This window comes from Spinacia oleracea, chromosome 6 (assembly GCF_020520425.1).
Source record: "Spinacia oleracea cultivar Varoflay chromosome 6, BTI_SOV_V1, whole genome shotgun sequence".
In the NCBI taxonomy this organism is placed as follows: Eukaryota; Viridiplantae; Streptophyta; class Magnoliopsida; order Caryophyllales; family Amaranthaceae; genus Spinacia; species Spinacia oleracea.
In genome coordinates, this window is record NC_079492.1 from 137,076,270 (window position 1) to 137,101,508 (window position 25,239).

The window sequence follows — 25,239 nt, forward strand, 5'->3', positions numbered from 1 at the left end:
GCAGCCCCAGATGGGAATATCCTGAAGGTTGTTCACAGGAATAGGAATCCCTCTAATCAATTGGACCGCATCAGGAGGAAGAACTGAATGTAACTTTGCAATATCCCAGTTTTTAGTCTCGTCAATGAAAAAGCTTACCGTCTTGCTATTGTCAATAAGATTCGTAGATAAACCCGGAAATTCAGCCAAGGCGTATTGACCAACCCAATTGTCTTTCCAAAAATTAATGGTGTTGCCATTCCCTAGTTTCCACCTTATACCTTTTCTAAGAATCTCTCTTTGATTCAGAATATTGGACCAGATAGGCGAGTCTCTAGATTTCTTTTTTGCTGAGAAAAAATTGTTATTTTGGAGATATTTCTTACGCATAATTTTAGCCCACATATTGTCTTCGTCTGTTAGGACTTTCCAACCGAGTTTAGCTATGAAGGCTCTATTTAGCGGATAAGTTCTTCGAAGGCCGAGACCCCCTTGCTCCTTGGGTTGACAGACCCTTTTCCAGGCGATAAGAGGGATTGCATTCCCTGCTCTGCTTTGGTTCCAAAAGAATTGACGGTGAAAAACATCCATTTGATGACATAGTTTTTGCGGAATCAGGAAGGAGGAGCAGATGTAGGCTGGAAGCGACTCAAGGTTACTCTGAATGAGAGTCATTCTTCCTGCTTTCGACAGAAAATTGGCCTGCCATGAGTTGATGCGGTTTTCATTTTTTTGCAGAATGCGCTGATAGTCTGCTTTGGTGGGGGTGAATCCCGAGAAGTGGGCGCCCAGGTATCTACCCAGCGACATGGATTTTGTCATGTTGAAAATGCTAGCAAGTGAGTCTCTCTTTGAATGAGTGATATTCTTTGAGAAAATAATAGCCGATTTATGGAAGTTGACGAGTTTCCCCGAGAGTTGACAGAAATCAGAAATGATTTTTAGAAGGTTATGGCAAGCAGAGCTTGTGGCTTTACAAAGGAGTAGACTGTCGTCTGCGAACATAAGACATGGAATTTTAGCGGTCCGCGGAGCAATTTTAAACCCCAGTCCCTGGTTGGGCCTCGTACTAGCATTGTTAAGCATAATTATAAAGACTTCCATACAGATGATGAAGAGATACGGTGAAAGAGGGTCGCCTTGTCTTAAGCCCCTAGATGGGGTAAAAATCTTGGTTGTCTCGTTATTAACTTTGAGGGAGTAAGATACTGTTGTGACCGTTGCTTTAACCCAGTTGATCCAGGTTGCCGGGAAGCCCAATTTGTCTAGAACTGCCCATAGGAAGTCCCATTCTATCCTATCGTAGGCTTTTTCCATATCTAGCTTAAGCGCACACCAGCCAGTTTTCGATTTTGATTTTTTAAAAACATTCAGAATTTCTTGTACCAGCAGGAGGTTATCGTGAATTGATCTACCAGGGGTGAAGGCATTTTGAAAGGGGCTAATGTGTTTCTTAAGAAAAGGGCTTAGCCTAGTGACTAGGAGTTTAGAGATAGCCTTATAGATCGTATTACAAAGACTGATTGGCCTAAAGTGGTTGGGATTCTCAGGATTGTCATTTTTAGGGATAAGGGCTATCAATGTGTGATTAAGAAAAGGCGGTAGATGACCATGAGAGAAAAAACTCTTGATCGCTAAAGAGATCTCTGGCCCAATAATTTTCCAGTAAGTTTGGAAGAATTTCGGACCAAACCCGTCTGATCCTGGAGCCTTAAGTGGATTCATACTGAAAAAACTCTCCTTGATTTCATCCTCAGAGAAGGGGGCAACTAGGTTCTCACTCTCTGTACTAGTAACTAATTGTGGCAGAAAATCCAGATTAAAAGTCCTGTCATTTTGGACGGCGGACTTAAACCTTTCTTTAAAAGATTCGTAAAGAATGTTTTGAACATTTTCCTGACCTTCTTCCCATGCATTGTCTTTATTTTTGAGTCTGTAGATATGATTTTTAGCCGCTCTATGCTTCATAATCTGATGGAAAAATCTGGTATTCCTGTCACCTTGGTTAAGCCAAGTTTTCTTTGCTGCGCTTTTCCAGGCATACTGTCTATGAATAAGAATTCTTTCTCGTTGCTTTAGCATTCTGAAAAGGTGATTTTTCCATATAGGGTTGAAAGGTTGTGAAATCAGTTTATCTTCCAATTCTTGGATTTTCTCTGCGTTTGCTTTAAGTTGCATGGTTTTATGGGAAAATCTTTCCTTGGCCCATAATTTTAGGTCATCTTTAATATTAGAGAGTTTGGTTCTTATTCTAAAGAATCTTGAACCTTGAATATTTGAGTTCCACTTTTGTTTAACAATTTTAGTTGGTTCTTCATATAGAGTCCATGAGTTCTGGAATCTGAAGATTCTGTTAGACGGTAACGCCTCTGCGTTAGTGTCGAAGAACATGGGGGCGTGGTCTGAGCTCGTGAAGGTACCATACTTTATAAAAGCGTTCGGGAATTTATGGGCGAAGCTAGTGCTAGCAATGGCTCGATCTAGTCGTTGATATAATCCTGGGTGGGATTGGGATTTCCAGGAGAAAGACTGTTGCAGACAAGCGATGTCTGTAGCAATGGTTCTATTGATAAATCTGGGAAGTCTTTGACATTGGTTTAGAGTGACCGGGTTACCTCCGAGCTTATCTGAAGGTTGTAAAAGTTCGTTGAAATCGCCGACAAGAATCCAAGGGGTGTGGATATTTTCGTAAAACGTAGACATTGACTCCCAGAAAGGGTCTTTGTCTGGGTTTTGAGCGGGAAAGTATGCCCCTGATACTAGAATCTGTTCGTTAGTTGGTTTATATAAAACGTTAAGGTGAGCACACCGATCCACAAGCGTGTAGTTTTGAACCAGGATTGAGTCGTTATTCCAGCAGACCCAAAGTCCACCACTATGCCCCATAGGGTTGATGATTATATGTTTTTGGAAACGAAAACCTCTGATAACATTTCTACTAGTGGAATTAGTCGTCATAGTTTCAAGAATGAATAAAATGTCTGGTTTAAAGGTGGTGATGTAGTGGTTGATATCACCAATTGCTTGGAGTTTTTTACCTCCTTGAATATTCCATGTGAGAATTTTCATAATTATGAATTAGCATAAATAAAAGGCCTTTAGCCCATACGTTTCAAAGCGGAGCAAAGTCCGGTTCCAGTTAGCCCAAGCAATGGAGGCTAAGATCAAACGAATAAAAGCAACAACTTTGTAATGAAAAGGAAAACTTATTACATAACCAAAGTTAAGAGGAACATTATTAACATTCCAGGAGAAGGAGCAAAAGATGTTCGAAGTCCAGGAGTGGAAACGCCATACTTGTGCATTGAAGGTATGAGTAAAATACCAACTGAGAATGCAAAAAACAGAAGTGAGAGTTAGCCAGAAGTTTCTAAACAACATTTGCACAGTTGACCAAGACCCCAAGTAAGGGAGCCAAATTGACATGAGGAGGTGATGGTTATTTAGAACAAAAAGGTCCTCAGGTAGGAAACATGTAATGTTTCTTACAACATCATAGGAGATGAACCAATGGCTATCTTTGGACTCAACCAAAAGGCACCAAGCAAAGAGCTTCCTGAAACTTAGGTTCCTCCATTTGAAAGGGAACCAAGAGGTGGTCCAAAGACTAACCTTGATTCTGATCAAGGCAAAAGAAATGTTCCACAGTTTAAAGTCCAAGATAACATGAAGCCAAGGCAAACAACGAATTAAGGAGAGCCAACACAGAACAAAATCCATTAAAGTCAAATTATCATTAATATTACAATTAAGCACAATACAAGATTGCCGAAGCTGATTAACTATAGTAGAAGTATGCCTAGCTAAGAAGCTACCTACAGGTTTGCAAAAGCAGAAAAAAAAGAACCTGTACGAGACAATAGACCAGCAGCACAAGCTAAGCATATTACTACTAAACCCTAAAGGCATAACTACCAGTAAGAACTGGTCAAAAAGATGTGTTGAGATAATTGACATCAAAAAAGAAGTAGAAGGAGACACACAAGTCAACCAGCAGAAGGAGAAGGAGAGAGATCACCATCACCTCTCTTCCTTCTCTTAGAGTTCTCAGTTTCCATGGGAGGAGCACAGTCAGAAAATATTGGGTCATTCTCATCAAAACCATCACCATCACAAATCTCCAAGTCCATATCAAGCTCATCATCCCCCTGAACATCCTTGACACCAAGTGGAGCAAGCTCCAGTGGGTCAAAATCCGGCAGAATATCCTCATAGGGTTGAACTGCAGGAGGATTGAGAGTAATGGTGTCTTCAGTAGACACTTGAAAATCCTGCAGACCCTGAAAGCTGTTGGCAAGGGGAATGACAGGCAAACCAGCACCCAACCCTTGAGAAGGGGAGTGTAAAGGTCTAGTCTGGACAGGAGGAGGATGATGATAAGGCTTGGCATGGGACTTCCTTGTATTACTCCTGGGCTTGGCTCTTCTTCTTGGCACCACAGCCAGCCAGTCAGAAGGAGTGGCTTGTCCTCCACTATCCCCAGGCATCCCCATGGACAGTTTTGCCTCATCCAGCTGAGCCACAACCAGCTCAAGACAGGGAGGAGGCCTCTTAGGACAAGCATTCAGAAAGTGGTTTGGATCACCACAGAGAGGGCAAACCTCACAAACACCTTCATAAGACAGAAAGTACTCCTGGATATCATAACCAAAGATAAGAGTGATAGACCTAGGCACAGGCTTGGTTATATTAAGGTTGAGACAGACTCTAGCAAACTGACCCTTTTCAGTGTTTTCAGAAGTGAATTTATCAAGTTTGATGGGTTGACCTACATAACTGGCAATCTGGTTTAGGTAGTGCCAAGTCCAGTACTCAGTAGGGAGAAAGGGGATTTTCACCCATTGATCCACATGGGTAATGGAGCTAAACTGAGCTTTGAAGGAGGCTCTCCAAGGCAAAAGAACAAAATTAAGACCCTGCACAAACCAAGGTCTACCCTCCCAAACCTCATCCTTGTCAAGGGGGTTAGAAAATTTGATGAGAAACCAACCATTCCCAATGAACCTAAGAGAAACCTCACCCCTTAAAAAAGACCAGTCTTTCTTCATCCTAGCTATAACAGCAGCCTGAGGCACAAATTCCCCCCATACTTTCCCAAACAGACAGGATGCTTCCATAAGCTTGACTTGCTCATTGTCAAGTTTAGGGGCATCTAAGGTGATGGTGGCACTATTCGAACCAGGAACCTGTGGTGCATTACTGTGTGAACTGTCCTTAGGTGGGGGATTGGAATCATGATTAAGACTGCTACCTCCCAAGAGAAAGGAGCTATGGGTGGGGTGGCTGAAGAAGCTGGAAGAATCTGGATCACTAGGTAAGCTGGTAGGTTGAGATTCATTGGAAACTGGAGAAGGGTTCTTCTTAAGAAGTGAGGCATAGCTAGACACTACAGGGTTGTTAGACATTAAAACCCAAAGACGAGGACTGAAACTGGGAATTTTCACTAAAATTTGGAAGTTTAATCTTGCAAACACACAAAGAGAAAATACAGAGCTAAATTGATGAAGACTGGAAAACGTGGAGAAGATGCTACTACTGAGGAAAAAAGACCAGTATTTATAGGCTTGATATAAAGACTTAAGAAAACTAATGGTTGCAAGAAAAAACCACATCAGATTGAAAACAACCACAGAAGGATCTAGAAAGCCAGAAATAAATTGCAGCAACTGAGTAATCATCACACAGCTAAAATCGAAACACAAACCAACAAAAAGCAAGCATTGAAAAAACGCGAACCCAAGTAATAAATGACAGAATTGGAGTGAAAAGGCAAAGAAGAGTATAGAGAAGGACTTCCCTGCGACATTTTTTGGAAAAAGAAGAAATCTTAGTGCTCCTGCAAATGGATAAGCTCCTCCATTGGCCCAAACAGGACGGTAAAAATGCATTAGTGGAGTAAAACCTTTAATTAACCCCATTAAATCATCATTATTGTTGAAAAACCCAAGATCTAGTGACTCAGCATCGATCTCCACCTTTGGATCAATCTTGCCTTGCTGAAGAAGGCAATCTGAAGGTCGGAAAAGAGGAAGAACACCTCGATACAAACGAGGCACCAAACTGCTGCCAAGGAAGCCATAATTACCCCTATTAAAGCTTAGTCTAGAGATTTTTTGGGGAATCTCATTCCGGTAAGAGGACAAGGAGGAAGACGAAGAGTTTTGCAAGGCAAAACTTAGATCTGTGAACAATTTGAGCTTGAGAAGGGGGCTAGACCAACCTAGGGTTTTCACTCTCTCTCTAGAAAACTTAGGCCTCTCATGTTTCTTTTTTTTTCTCTCTCTTTTCATTTTTTCCAATCTCATGGTGCAATAATATAGAAACAAAGAAAGTATGAAACTTTGTGCAAAAAAGCCCGTGCATCGCACGGGCATCAAATCTAGTATTGGAGTAATAGGGACTTGAGCGTACCCACATACCGTTACCATCAAGGTCAAAATCGCTACCATCTACAAAGCAAAAAATTTGAGAAGTTCTTTGGTTTCTGAATTTGAAATTCAGGGATAATATGCTTAACAATCATGTTAATTTTTTTTTTGAATGAACAATCATGTTAATTTCAAAGTTCGACAATAGGGAAAATAACCCGAAAACTAACACGGATTTTTTTTTTTGTGTTTTCCGATTTTTGGTAACAAATCAAAGGAAAAGTTTATGAAGTTGACCAACACAACTTAGAACGGACGAAATGAAAAATCAACTATTCAACTGCATCTCAAATCAAATGGAGGCAAAGCCGCTGTAAAAGATCAAAGATCAAGTGCCAATGACAAATTTCTGGGGTTTTCAAATTTCACCGAATTCAACCAAAAATCATACGGGGTACATTTAAGCTGCTATAATTTTCAGCTCCAATGACCCCCAATTCAAGCAGTTGAGGTATTCCTACCCCCTTAGAGTTAATTCTGAAGAACAATGCATACATATTTTGCAGCAAATTTAGAGTAATAATTTTGAAGAGTAATGCACAAAATTTTGCAGTTAATTAGAGATTATAAGCTGATTAGTGCTTCGTTGTAGTGACACATTGAGTTATCTAATTTATTCAAAATGATGCACTCTAACTGTTTGATGAAATGCTTGAACGAATATGGTGATTTATGTTGCAGTATATTTAACACATAGAATCATGCTTCTGAAAGTAACTGAAACAAAGTTCTTGAACCCTCATCATCAATACCAAAAAATATTAATGTTGTGTCTTTTTTTTATGTACAAAATTTGAAAACTTTTCTGAAAGCTTACTGTGATGAAGATATTGAGAAAGATGACGAAAAAGATGTTGTGCCATGACAAGTGCAGCGAGGATTATGTATAACCCTCTTTCTCTCAATGTCAAGCTTGGAGCAGAACACACAAAATTGGCCATAATCTTCTTTTTCTTCTGTCTCTTCTTCACGATAACTACTGATGTCGAACAGTTGATGATCAATGCCTTCCACCAGTCCAGGGATTTCTTCTTCGAAAGTAACATAGTGAATCCCACATGCTAGAAGAATGGCTGAGATAAACTTATCTAACAGTTTGTCATACCATTTCCTCCCTTTCTTCCAAAACATTAGAGGGGTAATGACTAGTGCTGCTCCTGTGCCGAACCCACTTCCTATTAATATGTACTGCCAATCAAATCTTGATATTCCGTCTGGTACTGATGATGTGTTTGAGTTTCTCTCAGGGATTGAGGAGCATTCTATCAAAGGTAGACCACATAACCCTTGATTACCTTCAAAGGAAGATGAATCAAAAGTTGATAATTGGTTACCTGTTGGGATTTTCCCTGTTAATTTGTTATAGGAGAGATTCAAGAATGCAAGGAAGGTTAACTGTGTGAACTGTTGAGGTATGTCTCCATTCAGTTGGTTTCCAGAAAGGTCCAAGGACTCAAGTGAGGTGAGATCTCCTATTGATGGTGGGATAGAACTTGAAAACGAATTGTGTGACAGATTCAGCACTGTGAGTGAATGGAGATCCCCTATCTCTTTTGGTATCTCCCCATGAAAATTGTTGCTTGAGAAGTCGATGCTAGTGAATATGGTAAGGATTTTAAGCATCTGAAACTCTGAATCTTTGAAGGTAACAGACACTGTATCTTCATAGTAAGTGTCTGTGTCAAAGACACGAAATTTCAAAAAACTAATTTTCTTTGCACCCCCTTTAACCATCATTGCCATCCACTTCAAGAAGCAATTTGCCTGAAGTTTGCCATCGAATTTGTTGAAAGCGAGATCAACAATCTGCAGCTTCCGCCATATTGAGTCGTTACTGGGACATGAGATGGAGCCATGTAATCTGTTGGATCGTAGTACAAGAACACGAAGTCGAAGCAAGTTCTTCAACCATTGGGGATATATATCACGAAATTGATTGTTCCCAAGGTCTAAAACTTCTAAACTCGTACAATTTTCCAGTGATCTTGGTATTAAACCTTCCAGATTATTTCCATTGACATCTAGAGTTCTCAAAATGCAGCCTCCAGGAAATGTATCAGGGACACTGCCACTTAGGTTGTTTCCCCTCACATTGAGAACTGCAAGTGCCGTAGCTTCATAGATCAAGCAGTTTGGAATCGTCCCATCCAGTTGATTATGTGATAGATCCAAGACTTGCAGAAAAGCCAAGTTGCACAATGATTTAGGGATACTCCCAGAAATTTTATTTCTGGAAAGAGAAAAGAATGCAGCGTATTTGAGATGATCACCTATGTTGGGAGGGATGATGGAAGTGAAACTATTGTTCGAGTAGTCCAAGATGATTGCTCTGGATGGGAATTGTGGAACTACTCCCTGAAGCTTGTTGGAATGGATATCAAGGACTACTAGAGATGGCATGTCTGCTAAACGTGGTTCCAATTCATTGAAGCTATTCCATGAAAGGTTCAAATGGGAAAGAGATTCATTACCGACTTTCCAAATCCATCTGGGTATTTTGTCCTTGATCTGGTTGTCTGAAAGATCAAGATACTGTATGTTGGATTGTGTTTCCAGAAAAGGGGGTAAGGCACTCAATTTGCATGAAGCTAGCCTTAGTGAGCTCAGCTGAGGAAAAAGGTTTGATTTGGTTCCTGCATAGACTTCCAAGCTATTGGATGAAAGCTCCAAGACAGAAAGATTCTTCAACTGTTGAATCAAATTGAGATCCACTGAGCCGTTGAATCTGTTGTTAGAAAGTTTTAGAACCTTGAGTCCTTGCAAGCTAAAAACTGACTTCGGTAATGGCCCCTGCAATCTGTTGAAGCTCAAATCCAGAGTCTGAATCGGAGAATATACATTCAAATTGCTGAGTGGTCCCTTGAAATCATTTTGGCAAAGTAGCACGCTCAGCAATGAGGGTGAGCTGAACAAAGACTCAGGAATACTCCCTTTCAGTGAGTTAAAGCTCAAGTCAAGAATGGACAACTTTGAGAGGCTTACCCAATTTGTGGATGCAAGCGTGCCATTTAACTCATTATTCCTAAGGAGCAGGTTGCCTAGATTTTTTGCTGATGAGAATGAGGGGATTAGACCAGAAAATTTATTACTGGAGAAATCTACATACACAAGTTGGTTAAGCTGTTCCATTGAAGATGGAATTGATCCACTGAAACTGCAGTTCTGTAATTCAATCCTCTGCAACTGCTTCAAATTACTAATGGAATTTGGCAACTGCCCAGAAAAGTTTGTGAAACTCGCAACTAATATCTGAAGAGAGCTGTTCGGTGAGAATTCAGGCAGAGTACCTTGAAGCAATCCATTGTATGATAAGTCCAGACTTGTCAGTGTCTGCAATTTGAGAATATTCTGAGGAAATGTTCCGTTCAGCTGGCAGGAGCTTAGCTTCAGAGTTGTCAGATTTCTGAAGTTAACTATGAAATCAAGTTCTGAAGCAGCCAAATTATTCTGATCAAGACGAATCTCTGAAAGTGATTTCAACTTCGCAAGGGATTTATCAATTTTACCTGAAAGTTTGCAGTTGGACAAGCTCAGAAATTGTAGATTAGGCACTGAAGATGATAATGCCTTGGACCATTCCGATCCATTCGCGGAAATATCCACACCACTGAGATAAAGTCCTCTGAGATCAGAAAAGTTCTGGATTACCATTGCTAGATTTGGATTTTCCAGTTTCAGCTGAGAACTACTCAGTAAAGAAAGGCTAGAAAGATCAAGTGTGACCAACTTCACCAATTGTGAGATTTCAATTGGAACTTGCCCACCAAAGCCTGCATTGGACAAATTCAGGTAAGTCAAACCAGTAAGTTCCCCAATTCCTGATGAAATTCCTATACTGTTGAAACTGTTATGTGCCAAATTCAGGCTTTGCAGGAACTTCAGACTAAACAGGCTGCTTAAATTGTCACTGCTATTAGTTATCAATTCTCCAGATAAATCTAGACCAATAACATGCCCTTCTGAACTGTTACATTGAACACCATGCCATTGACAGCAATCCAAGGTATCATTCCAGGTGAGTAATTTGCTCGACTGAGAACGGCTGAAGTCGAGGTTTCTTCGGAGTTGGAGCAGCAGCGACCGTTGATCGTCAAGACATATGCTTGAAGCTAAATGGGTATTGATGGAAAAGAGTAATTGGATAAAGCATACCCAAAAAAGCCATAAAAACAGTGAGTTTTTCATTGAATATTGTTTTCAGAGATGCCCATCTAATTGCTAATACGCGCAAAGGATGAAAATTTAAAGTTTTGTTGGGTGTATAAGTTCATTACTTCTTCTTCTACCTTATAACTTTTGCTACCCGGCATTGGAATTGACTGGATTTGATGACTTTGTTCTTGCAAAACTGTCAAAAACCCAAAAAAAAAAAATTAATAAAAATTTAAGGTTTTTTAGAAAGAGGATTTTTTTCAGATGAATAGTCAAACTTGACTAAAGAGCCGTCAAAGTAAACAACTTGGGCATTTGTTCTACGAAAGCAACATTTGAAGCAATAAACGCGTTTGTTTGTCGGATGTTTAGATTTTTTTCCCTCAAACTACTCCATTGAATTTGGAATTTTTCATGTCCATAGGATTTTAAGACAAAAATTCTTCCAATTTAATTTAGGACTGACGAGTGACGACTAGTATAGTAGAGTAGTACGGAGTATTAGTAATTTAGTATGGAGTACTCCGTATAATTGCTTTTTTACGGGGAATTATTGGTTCACGTACAATGTAAACGAGTAATTCGTACAACTTTTTAACAGGGTACTATTTGGTGAGTCTTGATGTAGTTCTTACTTCTTAGTAACATTCTCGAAATTCCTCTTCTATTTTTATTTTTATTGTATGTATATATTGAACGTATATTCTCTGTAAGAACTTAAGAAGTATGATACTTATTCCTTGAACATTTTATCAGTTTATGGTATGATGTTGGAAATAATTTCTTTTAAGTGACCAAAAGATATTTTTATGATAGAAATCACCTTTATTGATAAAAAAAAAAAAACAAGTTTACCGATTAAAATGAATATAAGGAATACTAAATTAATCCGAAGTATAATTTTTTATTGGAAGATTAGTCGAGATCTAATATCGAAAACTTACTTACCTAAACCCACTCTAAATTTTTTAGGTAAATATTTCATTTTATTAACTAAAATAAATAAATAAATAAATAAATAAATACGGAGTACAAAACAACGAAACAATTAAGACTTCTTGGACTCTCTAAATACCTTAAGGGGAAAAAATGGCTTCGCCACCCCCACTAGGTCTTGTTCTTTAGAGCTGAATTGAACTGAACTGAACTTAACTTAACTTAACTAAATATTACTGAAATAAATAAATAAATAAATAAATAGTAAATAATAAGTAATAAGTAATGAGTAATGTGTAATGAATAATGAATAGTAAATAATCCATGACTAATTACTAAAAAATAATAATAAATGATGAATAATAAGTTATACGGAGTAGTAATTAATAATAAATTAATAGTGAATAATTAATTATATATATAATAATAATAATAAATAATAATAATATTAATATAAATAATAATAATAATAATAATAATAATAAGTTGAATTAAATTGAATTAAACTGAAATTAACTGAACTGAACTGAACTAAACTGCGAAATAAGTCATGAAACTTTAGTTAAACCAAAAAGAACAGGGCCTTAGCCCATATAACAATATCTATGTCACGAAAACTTGTCAAAAATTAGATCGGCCATCGACGTAAGTCAACCTCCTGCTTTGACAGATATAGAACATGGATAGTAAGAAAGTTATGATTGAGTTGAATTGAAATAATGGAGAGCTTGCTCCAAATTGTTGTTAGTGTTGCTACACTAGTTGAAGCATGATCGAGGTCAATCCAAGAACAAGAAATTAGAGTATTTAAACTTAAAAAATACACAAGTGGTGACAATGAGAGGTCACAAAACCTAAGACGCTCCAAAACCAACTTGTTTTTTTTTTTTTTTTTTTGGTGTTAGCACCCGGTTCACCCTTAAGGCTAATCCGGATTCGGGGCGAGTTCTGGGTGGTTAGGTTCAATTCCCCTCCCAATTGTTGTTGCGGGGGATCGAACACGGGTTCTCCCTACCAAGTTCAGCCCCAATCACCACTGAACCAACAAACAATTGGTTAAAACCAACTTGTTTATGCATAGGGTGTAATGTGTATGCCAAAGAAAAGTGACCGTCGTCAAGTAAAGCACGATGCTTATGAATAGTGGCAAGGTAAAGCACGATGCGCATGCTCATGGAGTCAAGCACGATCGTGCATAGAGCAGCGTCTAGTCAGCTAGAATGGTCGTGCAACCAACACAACTGTGCACCCATATGCTCAAACTTGGTTCCTGACAACACGACTGTGCAACGAGTTCACAAGGGTTACAACTTACAACCGTGCATAAACATTAAAACGTCCCCTAGTTGCTTTCCCTTATGTCTTTCTTCTTAACCTTTGGGCCATAGATAGCTTACTAGCTTCAAATCTTCAATGGTCCCTTTTGGCATTGGGCCTTGGACCTTTTTTGGATTTTTGGTGGGGCCTTTTCTCTTTTTCCTTTTTTTTTTTTACTTAGAAGCTTAAAGTATGATACTTGTGAATTTGTGATGACTGAGGGTAGAAAATTTAGGGCCTCATGAGTCATGACTAACCTCGGTCCTCCTGACTAGGGGATTTTTTCTCTTTTAGATCAGCTCATATTTTTGTTGCGTCGCTTTGCTTGCCTTCAAAAAATAGGGACGGAGGAGCCCTAGTGAAGAACACATCTCTAATTACCCCTAAATATGTTCAAATAGCAAGCACATCACTACACTCTTAAAACATGTTTTCATCGATTATTTTTGTGTTCACTACACTATTTAATACATAGTATAATTTTCTTGCATGCATGTCACTTTTTCTTTTCTATCAAGTATTAGATAATTCATGGGCGACTATTAGTGAAGAACCAAAAAAATTTAAGCTTTGATATCTTTTTTTGCCAGTTATGGTCGTTACAAGTTTATTGCCACCATATAAATTAAATAATGAGCTATACTCTTGTTCTTTCCTTGTAAACCTTTTAAGTAAAAAACAGGTCTTACATTTATTTATATTAGGCCTAAGTCGAGGGATATCCACTATTTCGATAAAACTGAAATTTATCCAATCAATTCTCTCAATCTGATCCGATCAAATCCGATTTTTTAAACCCGTTGGATTAATCCTACATGGCACAAGCCTGATGGTCTTTCCAGTCCATCACAAAATTTACCCCTACCTTGCACAAGCCCGTTGACCATCACAAAATTTACCCCTACCTTGCACAAGCCCGTTATAACTTGTAAGTCCGTCATGACATGAGAGCCTACATATGGATAATGGACCATGCAAGAACATTATTTTGGAAATTTGCACCAGCACGATGGGTGACCCGCGTGTCGACCTCTTATTTTATCCAATTTATTTAAAAAAAATCATTAGCAGGGTCCCATTGACATAAACCATGGGACGAATCGAGCGTGAGCCTTATTTATGAAATATAACACGAGTCTAGCACGACACAACTTTTCCTAACCTGTTCCAGACACTGGCCCATTAAAGCACGAGACAATCATACAACCCTGATACGTGGGCCTACATTGCCCAACACTTGCTCAACTTTACTGGAATCTAAACTGCATGATCCAGTTCCCATAGCCCTATGGGTTCTTGTTTCTGCTTTAGGTAGCTTATACGGAATACTCCGTATGTTCATTTAGGAACCGGTTTGACCGTTCCAGTTCTAGACCCTAGAATTTTGACCAGTTATGCTCACCCCCGGTAAGAACATCTCCACTACGAAGGTTAGACATTCTGTATTTCTGTTGTGAGTTGCAACAATGGAGAACGAAATGGAAATTGATGATTCCCACTCTAAACATCGTAAAGGTAATTTCCCAATCTTCTTCTTTATGTATTTTATATTTTTGCTGATTTTCGCATTAACTTGAGGTAATTGACATTCAATTATACAATTCTTGGATGAAATTGAAATGGGAATTCAATGGGTTCAACAAATGCAGAAGAAAAAGAAGGAAATGGGAAAGCTTTAGTAGTGATAATGGTTGGCCCACCTGGCAGCGGCAAGTCGACCTTCTGTGACCTTGTTATGGGCGCCTCCTCTCGTCCCTGGGCTCGAATCTGCCAGGTCTCTTTCTATCTCCTGATTTTTCAATACCCACTTCATTTTCTGTAATTCAAGGCATAATCCATAAAAGTATAAGTGTAAGAAGTTGCAAAAATCATTCTGTTAAAGTTGTCATTATTTGTCTAATTATATGAAAATGTTTAAGCATGATTTGTTGTTTCATAATTTTGATTATATAGAGATTTGTAATTTTGTTCTGAGCTTTTTACATAAATGCATGAGAAAATTGCTATTTTTATGCTTGTTTAACAGGTGGTTAACAAATTAAGTGTAATGTGATTTACAGTATGTGCCTGTTTAGTGTATTTGACCCAAGGGTATTACACCTAGAATATATAGGAAGATGGTGGCCGATTTTCGTGATCAGTACGTTTTCTGTTGAAATGCCATCCATGTTATTAGAATGTAGGGTGGATATTGGTACTCAATGTTTCTAGAGTAACAACATAGATAAGAACCTTATGTCATTTTACGATTTCGTAGATCATGTGAAGTCTATTAGCATGTTGAGTTGTGATAGTCGAGTACGATTTTGAACGAGTTAATACTTTACTAACTTGCAATGACCTTCTCTCATTGATCTGTGATATCTTAGAATATGATCATTTCTCCTGAAAACCCATGATCGACCGAATTTGAACTTACGGACTTGTTAGCCATTGTCTGACCTTAATTTATGTGTAAAAGAGCTTACTAGCCCTTCTTTGAACTTACAAGAATATATCAGACCTAAAAGCTTTTCTTTTTGTAAGGTTAAAAGAACATTGCTTGAGTTGTGAGTTTGTGACTGAATTCTGAATAGAAAATCTATTGTCTGGTCAATCTCATTTGCAGGACACTATTAATAATGGTAAATCTGGAACCAGAGCTAAATGTCTAAGCAGTGCAATTGCTGCGTTGAAAGACAAAAAAAGCGTATTCATTGACAGATGCAACCTGGATAAAGAACAGCGTGCCGATTTTGTGAAGCTTGGCAGCCCTGAAGTGGACGTGCATGCTGTAGTGCTTGATCTGCCTGCTAAGCTCTGTATTTCAAGATCCGTTAAACGTACAGGGCATGAAGGGAATTTGCAGGGTGGAAAAGCTGCTGCAGTTGTGAATAGAATGCTTCAAAAAAAGGAATTGCCAAAGCTAAATGAAGGATATTCTCGAATCACTATCTGCCCGAGTGAGAGCGATGTAGAAGATGCTATTACAACATATAGCAGGCTTAGTTCACAGGATACTCTCCCCTCAGGTTGCTTTGGTCAGAAGAGCTCGGATGCTAAGATCCAGGTTGGTATAATGAAGTTTTTGAAAAAAGTAGATCCTCCTGGTTCGGGTTCGGGTTCAAGTATGACTCCCAACTCTTCCCCTAGTCTACCAGTAAAAGAACCAAAAGTCCGCAGTGAAGGATCCAAACCAGAATCCTTTGGAGGTGTCAGTAATGAGGGGGAGAAGGAAGATCCTATGGCTGTGGAGTCTGTTGCTGACACTGTGGCTTTGACGAACTCCAAGGATGATTCTGCTTCCTTGGACACAACTGACACCCTTGCTTTCCCTTCGATTTCAACTGCGGACTTTCAGTTTGACCACGAGAAGGCATCTGATATTATTGTTGAGAAAGTAGAGGAATATATAAGTAAGTTGAGGAATGCAAGACTTGTTTTGGTGGATCTGACTCATAAATCAAAGATTCTGTCTTTGGTTAAGTCTAAAGCTGCACAAAGAAACATCAATCCTGAAAAGTTCTCCACATTTGTGGGAGATATCACTTGTCTGTATTCTAAAGGAGGCATGCGCTGCAATGTAATTGCCAATGCTGCTAACTGGTAAGCATCCATCTTCTTAGGCTATTCACAATTTCTTGAGCTTCTTGTTGACTAATAAGATAATATTGTTGAGAATGCTGTCGCTGAAAACTTAATTATTGATTAGACCTTAAAAGAAGTTAAAGTTCCGGTTTTGTTGTAATATAAATGGTTAAGCAGAGAAGCACGCTATTTTCATGCCACTGCTCGGCACCCTGCAGGGCTTGATTAATTTCCATTACGTAAAGACCTTTAGGACGACACTAGTAAGATTTAATCTTAACCAATTCTGACCACGGTTTGTAAAGTTGCACACCTGTTGGCACCAAAACAAAAAGGGAAAATTGAAAACTGTTTGAAATATGCTGTGTGTGTAGTAAGATCTAAGATGCTTTGATTTATACTTAACTGGGTACTTTGGGTTTGTACGGAGTATCTCATAAATGTTATGCCTCTTACTGCTGCTACCTTGCCTACATATGGTCAAGCTGGACATCTCTGGCATAATGTAATCAATATTATTGGGGTAGTCTTACTTTTCTTGATTCTTTTCATCATCTAGCATTATTTTACATGTTATGAGCCTATGACCCTCAACTTCTTTCAGTAATGAGAAGATAAATGAAGTAGAAATACATCATTTTCTTTACTTTATTATATACCTGCCTGTCTAGCCTCCACCCCCCCGCCCCCCCTCTCACAAACATTCTTTACTACTCCCTCCGTCCGATAATATAGTGCCCGTTTGACCTTTTTCACGGGAATAAGAAACTTGAAAAATAACATAATGAACTATTAATGTTATTGTACTTTAGTAGAAAAGTACACAATTTATTTTATTTTTTAAACAAAAAGACAAAAAATAATAGATTCTGGACCACAGTTTCATGATAGAACCATTAATGATAGGACCACACTATTTTCTAGGTACAGACATTAAATATTGGACCACATTTTGGGACACCCAAAATGGAAAACGGGCACAACATTTTGGGACACCCAAAATGGAAAACAGACACTATATTTTGGGACGGAGGGACTGAGGGAGTAGTTTTTAGTTTGTGCCTTTGGCTCAACTCTTTCCTTAATCTTATTTGTAGCATATTCGGTTGTTAGACTATAACAGTATAAGTTGTAGCTTGGTAACAGTTATCTTAATATTATCTGGTTACTTAAGGATGACCTTTCTGGGAGTTTAAGGTTGCTTATTTGAATTCATCCCATGGAGCTATGAGTTCATGTCTTCTTACCATGATATATCTTTCATCTCCCTAGAAGAGGATTGCGCTAGGTAGTTGGAGGCTAGCTTGATGAAATTGCAGCTGTCCTGGATAAATTTCTTTTGTTGCTCAGGTTTAAAAGACTCCGCACACAACCGCTTGTCTGGTTATTTCTATTCATATACTTTGAGTTCCATGATTTCTGAACATTTAAAATTTGCGTGTCATGTTTTATGTTAGGCATCAATAGTGATAGTAATTCGTTTGGAAAATCATTGGTAGGCATTACTAGTGACCTTTTGGTTGACATTCATATCCCTAACTCCAACTTGCTTCAGAAGAAGACTTTCTATTAATTATTTTTTGCTCTCATGACAAGTATTATTTTCTTGACAAAATAACTTGTTTGAGGGGTGACTTGTTATATTTTTTGAGAAAAATGACTTCTTTTTTACGGAATTTCTATGCTTACTCTGTTCCATACATATTTCAACATTTACCACTTAAGAAAGTTTCACAACATTGCACAATTTTTTTTTGGTTTAGTTTCTTGACTGACAATACTGTGATAGTGATTACTAATTGAGTATAACTGGACGGAGTTTCTTACATTGTAAGTGCTTTTCATTACCTTGCATATTTTCATGAAGACCCATTGACATTCTTTATTTACATTAGCTGCTTGTTTTTGATCAGTTGTCATAACGTTGAGCTTGAGCAAGCGTTAATGTTTATTATTTCAAACTAGGTATCCTACATTAGAGAAAAGAATGATAACAACCAAGTTATAAATTTTGTTAGTTGTCCAACTCTGTAGCCTAAGCCCAATTTCATGTTCTTTCAAAAGTTTACTCGTCATTCATCTGGATTGCAAATTTCGTTGCCTGCATTTATGTTGTAAATCACTCTGACATTTACGTTACAGGCGACTCAAACCTGGAGGTGGGGGCGTGAATGCTGCCATATTTAGTGCTGCAGGCCCAAGTCTAGAGGTTGCAACCAAAGAGAGAGCCAACACTCTTGCTCCAGGAAAGGCTGCAGTCATTCCTGTCCCTGCGGATTCACCTTTGTTTATTAGGGAAGGAGTCACACATGTGATTCATGTTGTTGGACCAAATATGAATCCCCAAAGACCAAATTGTTTGAAAAATAACTACGATGAGGGCTGTAAAATCCTTCGCGAGGCTTACTCGTCACTCTTTGAAGGTTTTGTATCTATTCTTAAGAGGTCTGAAGTGCAAAACCACAGAGGAAAGAGAGGTAACAATGCTTCTGATCAGAAGATGAAGAGAGAGATTGTTCACGTTGAAGAAAGAAGTAAGAAGAACAAGGGACTCAAGTATGAAGTTGGATCTGGTAATACTGATTTGGAGCAACAAAACAAGTCAAAAAGCAATGTTAACTCATCTAAAGCATGGGGATCTTGGGCTCAGGCTTTATACAGTTTAGCAATGAATCCCGAGAAACATAAGAGCGACGTGCTAGAGACAACCATTGATGTTATTGTCCTGAATGATATTTACCCTAAGGTAAGAACCTTAATTTACTCTTCTCTTGACATTGACAACTTTTTCATGATAATGATGACTTCAACTGTTTTTAAATAGGCAAAAAGACACATTCTTGTGCTCGCACGTTTGAATGGTCTGGATCGTCTTGAAGATGTGTGCCAGGAACACCTTCAGCTATTGAAAACAATGCATCAAGTGGGAATGAACTGGACTGAGAGGCTCTTACTGGAGGATGATTCGCTAATTTTCCGCCTTGGGTTTCATTCGGTATGTCGTTTTCCTATGTTCCTTCTCTATATTGTTTGTTATCATGGAAACAAAGCACTACTGTACTAGAAGTTGTAAACCATTGAAAGTGATCAACTCTGTACCTATGTTAATGTATGTCTCATATGGAGTAGGAGTTTGCTGCAAAAGAAATCGAGAGCTAGGTCTGGTTATCTTTGAGATCACCAAATGATGGAATTAATATTACGTATTGATTTTTGTGTGGTTAAAAAGCTGATTTACATTTTATTTCAATGGCAACTATCCCAACAATGTTCTTTTCCTAGCTATGATGTTAATGCAAGTATACAAGTATATGACTCCCTCCTGAATTGTATCCGAAAATGTACTGTATTTTTCAACAATTCTTGTTCCTAAATAATTGCTGTACACTCTATTCTCATACTTTGCATAGAAAAGATCACCAAAATAATTAAAGGGAATATCCTTACAATTCTTGAATTCTGTCTTGTAAACCAGGTTCCATCAATGAGGCAATTGCACCTGCATGTGATTAGTCAGGACTTCAACTCGCCGCATTTAAAGAACAAAAAGCATTGGAACTCCTTCAACACTGAATTCTTCCGAGATGCAGTTGATGTGATTGAGGAGGTTGAGAAATTTGGAAAACCATCAATACAAGACGAGGGCCTTCTATCAAAAGAGCTACGATGCCATCGCTGTAAGAGTGCTCATCCTAATATACCTCGTCTAAAATCACATATAAACAACTGCAAAGCTCCATTCCCTGCCACCCTTCTTCAAAACGGCCGTCTTGTGCAAGGAACAACGAAAACAGATGCAGACTCGTAAATAGATAGATAGATAGATAGATAATGCAGTTTCGGTACATCAATTTTGATTTTGCTGTGTATATATCGGTTAGTTAATGTGATTAGCTTTCAGACTTTAGTGAATCTTGAATTGTTGTGCACCTGAAGTCATTGATTTCTGTGTCATTTTGTACATCTTTTATTCAAGGGAAATTTACATGATAATTTGGAGGTTTTAACATCTCTTTTTATAAGGGAGATCTACATAGTGAATCAAATTTGGCTGTAGATTTCTCTTTGTTTAGGTTTTCCTTCCCCTAGTGTTTCTATAAACCATTCATCTCATGATCGCAAAGACTTGAACCTGCACATTTGTCCATCCAGTATACCAGTATTCTGTAACCTGTTCACGTTTCCTCCAATAAGCATAAACAAAAGACCTTGCAATGGTACAACCTGTACAGAAGATGCATAGTGCAGACTAAAATAGTCACTCTAATAGCAGAGTGAAACAGATCAAACTCAAAATTGAATCAAATTTGTCCAGAAAGACGGGAAAAGGCTTGATCATAAAAAAGGATGGTCTGTACATATATCTGCATTAGCAGTTTAGGAGTACTACTACTAGATTACTTACTACTAAACATCAACTCCGTTGCAAAACTTGTGACGCAACCGCAAAATCGCAGAAACAAAATGAGAAACTCAAATCCAACTTTTATTTGTCTAGTGATGAGATCAGGTCTACTGCGGGTTTGGGGGACGACTGTTGGCAGCAGATACTCTGGAACCCCATTCAAGCAGCTCTTTGCTTGTATCATCCTTGTGCACTATCACCTCGATGAAGCATAAACAGTCTTTCTTTGGTCCTGTTGCCGTATCAATTGCTTCAACAAGCTGCTCCTCATTGAATACCTGCCCAGAAATTCAATTAACAACGAAATAAAACTATGAAAGACAAGTGGTCAAATAACTAGTAACCCTGTTTATTTTCTTACGCACCTTGGCTGTCCAGCATTTTCCTTCACCATTGTGAATAGCCTCGACAAGTGCAGTGTAGTTCCAGTTTTTGATGACATTGTATGGACCGTCATGAATCTCAACCTCAATGGTATATCCACCGTTGTTGATCAGAAAGATGATAGTCTTTTGCCCACATCGCAGCATTGTTGATATATCTTGTGCAGTCACCTAACCGACCCACCAAAACAGGTTTGTCAAAAAAACTTCACATAAGACTGTCGAAGAAATATTTCATTTTGTAAGTATCAAGAGACTGCTTTTACCTGGAAACTCCCATCGCCTATGAAAGCAAGGACTCTCTTTTCAGGAACAGCTTGAGCATAACCGAGAGTTGCACCAACAGACCACCCAATTGATCCATATTGCATCTGGAATTCATACCTGGAAACCCGAATCCTATTACTTATACAAACCAAATAGATAAAATAAAACCAACAATAATGATTCACATTGATAAAGCATATACCCGCATCCTTCAGGTAACTTCAACTTCTGACAATTGAACCATGAATCTCCTGTCTCAGCTATCACTGCAGTGTCACTAGATACCATTTTCTGGACATGTTGGAAAAGAACATTGACCCTTAGTGGCTCTTCAGGCTCAGACTTGAGAGGTTTCCCTTCCGGAACAAAGATTCTACTGTAGTTTTCAAATGCAGTTGTGTTTTTCCTAATCTTTTTGGCCAACTCTTTCAAGAAATCCTTCATCAGAACACACCCAAATGCAGGGCCGTTGCCAATAACGACTCTATCGGGCTGCACAATGATAGCCTTCTCTCTTTTGAGAAGAAGAGAATACCCGACAGAACTGTAATCGTTGAAAATTGGGCCGGCAAACACATATGCGTCAGCTGATTCGACAATTTCAGCACAAAATGCAGTGCTCACTGCTCCCCAATATGTGCCGATGAAATGGGGATGATGCTCTGGAATTAGGCCTTTGGCTGAGGGCATCGCTGCCAATGCATATCCAGATGCATCAGCTAAATCAACAAATGAGCCACAAGCCTTTGCAACCCGCAATTTAGGCCCACCGACCATAACAGGCTTCACAGCCTTGTTCAGGAACTCTGCAGCTGCCTCCACTGCAGCATGCAGACCCATTGGGTTACTCAACCTGCATTGCAAAAAAACAAAAAAAACAATACAGATAAGGTTTTCCATTACTCATTTCTGTTTTCCATACAACAGGACAACTTCTACAGAAAAATTAACCTCTCGCATAATGTAAAGGTCACATGATGCAGAGATTAGCAAAAATGGCAATAAACTGCCACCATAACAAACTTACAGAAACACTAAAAGGGTATCAGCCAATCACAATATTCATATGTAACTCATAGTAAGCCGCATTCACAATTTCTGAATGCAACCTATACGTCCATTAGACCAGATAGAAAATTCTTTAACAGTGTTCAGTACCAACCTAACAGGATACTAAAACTCCAATTCTTTTACTTCTGAAGTAGGGTAAAAGTGTAACATGAAGGGTATTACCGTATCAGCCATAACAACATCAATTCATACCAAATCACACTCACAAGATATGTAATCAAAATGTCCCTTAGCTTTGGCAGAAAATTCATCAATTTTAGGTAGGAGAATCATTCATTCCCAGGTATGAAATGTTATAAATATCCTAAAGCACACACTACATTCTTACACCACCAAAACTCCTCCAAAGATCTACTAGTATCCAATAAAATACGAAAACAACATGTGACACGAATACATTGTATGTCATGTTAAATAAAACCCAAGCTCTAAACACAGCACATGTGTTCCTGATTATATTCCTAATGCACACACTAAATTCTTTAAAGATCTACTAATACAGTAATACCCAACAAAAACAAAAACACAAATCATTTTCTTACTCCAATTAGCAATGTGTACTCCACCCATACAGCTTTTACGCCCAACAAATCACACATAAAAATGCAACTACAATAATCTATGCGGAGTACAATCTATTCTAGAAACCACGATGATGTCACTCATATCCTTTAATTTTAAAATATTTTATGAAATCATTTCATTATCCGGATCATAGTGCTAAAAATCTCTACACATTTCCAGATATTTCCACAAAGCTCAATCAAACTTCAAAATTCACCAAACACAGAAAAATAAATCAGAAAAAGTATCGTTATTAACCTTTAATAAACAATTTTCAACAGCAAAAATAATCAAACAAATGCGAAAAAAACAAAACAGAGAGAAGAATTTTATGCCATAATTTTGCAAAATTTTCCTTTGGCGGTCTACCGATAAAGAATAATCAACTTCAAAACTCCAGAAATTTCAACCAAATACCAGAAATCCAGCAAAACATTTTAACAAAATGAAGAAAACTGAGAGAGGAATTTACCTAGGAGAGAGTGAAAATGGAACAGGCTCCCGGCTAAACGTTGGGTGAGGAATCGCTGGCAAATTACAACCGACGCTAATGTATACCGGTTTACTCTCCTTTAACGCCGTCGAAACCGCCGTATCGATCAATTCATGTGCATCATCAAGATTATTCACCACTGCCTACATAAATTCAAAGCGCCAAAATATGAAGAAAATTCAAAAATAAATAAAACCGACATTGATGAAAAAGCTTGAATAAAATGAGGAATACCTGAAAACAAGTAACAGTTTGAAAGCACCGCAACTCTTGGCTAAAATCGGGTAACCCGATAGTATGATGGAGAACTCTGTTGGTTCCATAATCATTGGAGTTGGGACCACCAACGATACAAATCACAGGGAGATTCTCAGAGTAGGCCCCAGCAATAGCGTTAAGAACTGATAATCCGCCAACGGTGAAAGTAACAACGCAGGCACCGACACCGCGGGATCTAGCGTAGCCATCGGCAGCATACCCGGCGTTGAGCTCGTTACAGCAGCCGACAAGCTTGAGGCCTGGTTCGGCTAAGAGGTGGTCAAGGAGGGTGAGGTTAAAGTCACCAGGAACAGAGAAGACGTCGTTGACGCCAATTTGGACGAGGCGGCGTGCAAGGTGGCGTCCAAGGGTGGATTCTGGTGGTGCGATGGGTTGGGCGTTGTGTGCGGAGGTTTGGAGGGTGGTGACATCGCCGTTTTTGGCGGGGCAGCAGATGTTTGTGTTGGTGGGCTTACACGTGTCTAGAGAACCGATTTTGGTGTCCATTTTTGAGAGGAGAGATAAAATGTTTTTAAGAAATATTTGAATGTATGTATTTTTGTGATTTGATTTATGGGAAGAAAAAGGGGGGCTTTATATAAGGTGGTGAAAATAATGAAAATGGTTAATTTTTTATGTTAAGAAAAAGGAAATGAAATAGGTTTCTTGGTGAAGGGGGATTTAATAATAAACAAGGGGCGGTTTGAGGTTTTAATTTAGATTTTGAGATTATTTTTTAACTTTTTTGGGGGTGATTCTTGTGATTGGCGGCACAGAAAAGAGGTGATTGTGAATTTGTGATCGATGGTTGTAAAAGAGGATCTTGCAAGTACAGTGATTTTTGAAATTAAACCGACCAAATTATTTTGTTTTTCAATTTATTAGTTACCAAAGTAGTCAATGATATCTTTGACTCGTGAACAGGTGGTAAAATGAAAAGTTTATACAAGATTATGTATTCATGTTCTATTTACCTTATTTTTACTTATTTTAACAAATATAAGTTTATAAGTTTGGTTAAGTTCAAATAAGATACGTTTGGAAAAATAAGAGTTATACAAGTACAATTTATAACTAAAATAAGTTTAGTTAAGATAAGATAATTTAGAAAAAATAAGTGAAAATCAGGTGAATGTAACGTATTCTAAGATTCTCTTTGTAATGAATTTGAATCAATATCATTTGCACCAAGAAAAAGAATTATGATTCTAGTTAGTGATTTAGTTTTAAATCGGTTTTTATGCACTTTAGATTATGATAAATAATGAGTCTTCGTATTAAAGGTTTTTTTTTTTACATTCTCGATCATGTTACTCCATATTTGTACAATTGTACATAGTAACGGGAATTTTGACTTAAGAAAATAAATTGTTAGTACATAATTTTTATAATTGACATCATTAAACTTCATATTGATAA

At 38.2% G+C, this 25,239-nt stretch overlaps 2 protein-coding genes across 2 annotated transcripts; one reads left to right on the plus strand and one right to left on the minus strand.

Moving 5' to 3' along the window:
* Window positions 1-14,082: 14,082 nt before the first annotated feature.
* LOC110791642 (transcription factor bHLH140) lies at window positions 14,083-20,372 on the plus strand. Its single transcript, XM_021996411.2, has 6 exons — window positions 14,083-14,327; window positions 14,462-14,586; window positions 15,421-16,397; window positions 18,522-19,125; window positions 19,204-19,374; window positions 19,855-20,372. Exons 1-6 carry the CDS (start codon window positions 14,279-14,281, stop codon window positions 20,185-20,187), a joined length of 2,259 nt encoding a protein of 752 aa, XP_021852103.1. The 5' UTR covers window positions 14,083-14,278; the 3' UTR covers window positions 20,188-20,372.
* A 313-nt stretch (window positions 20,373-20,685) lies between these two features.
* LOC110791643 (pyruvate decarboxylase 2) lies at window positions 20,686-24,404 on the minus strand. Its single transcript, XM_021996413.2, has 6 exons — window positions 23,797-24,404; window positions 23,542-23,705; window positions 21,637-22,287; window positions 21,434-21,551; window positions 21,150-21,338; window positions 20,686-21,062 (listed from the first exon to the last, which is right to left on the minus strand). Exons 1-6 carry the CDS (start codon window positions 24,325-24,327, stop codon window positions 20,892-20,894), a joined length of 1,824 nt encoding a protein of 607 aa, XP_021852105.2. The 5' UTR covers window positions 24,328-24,404; the 3' UTR covers window positions 20,686-20,891.
* Between the last annotated feature and the right edge of the window lie 835 nt (window positions 24,405-25,239).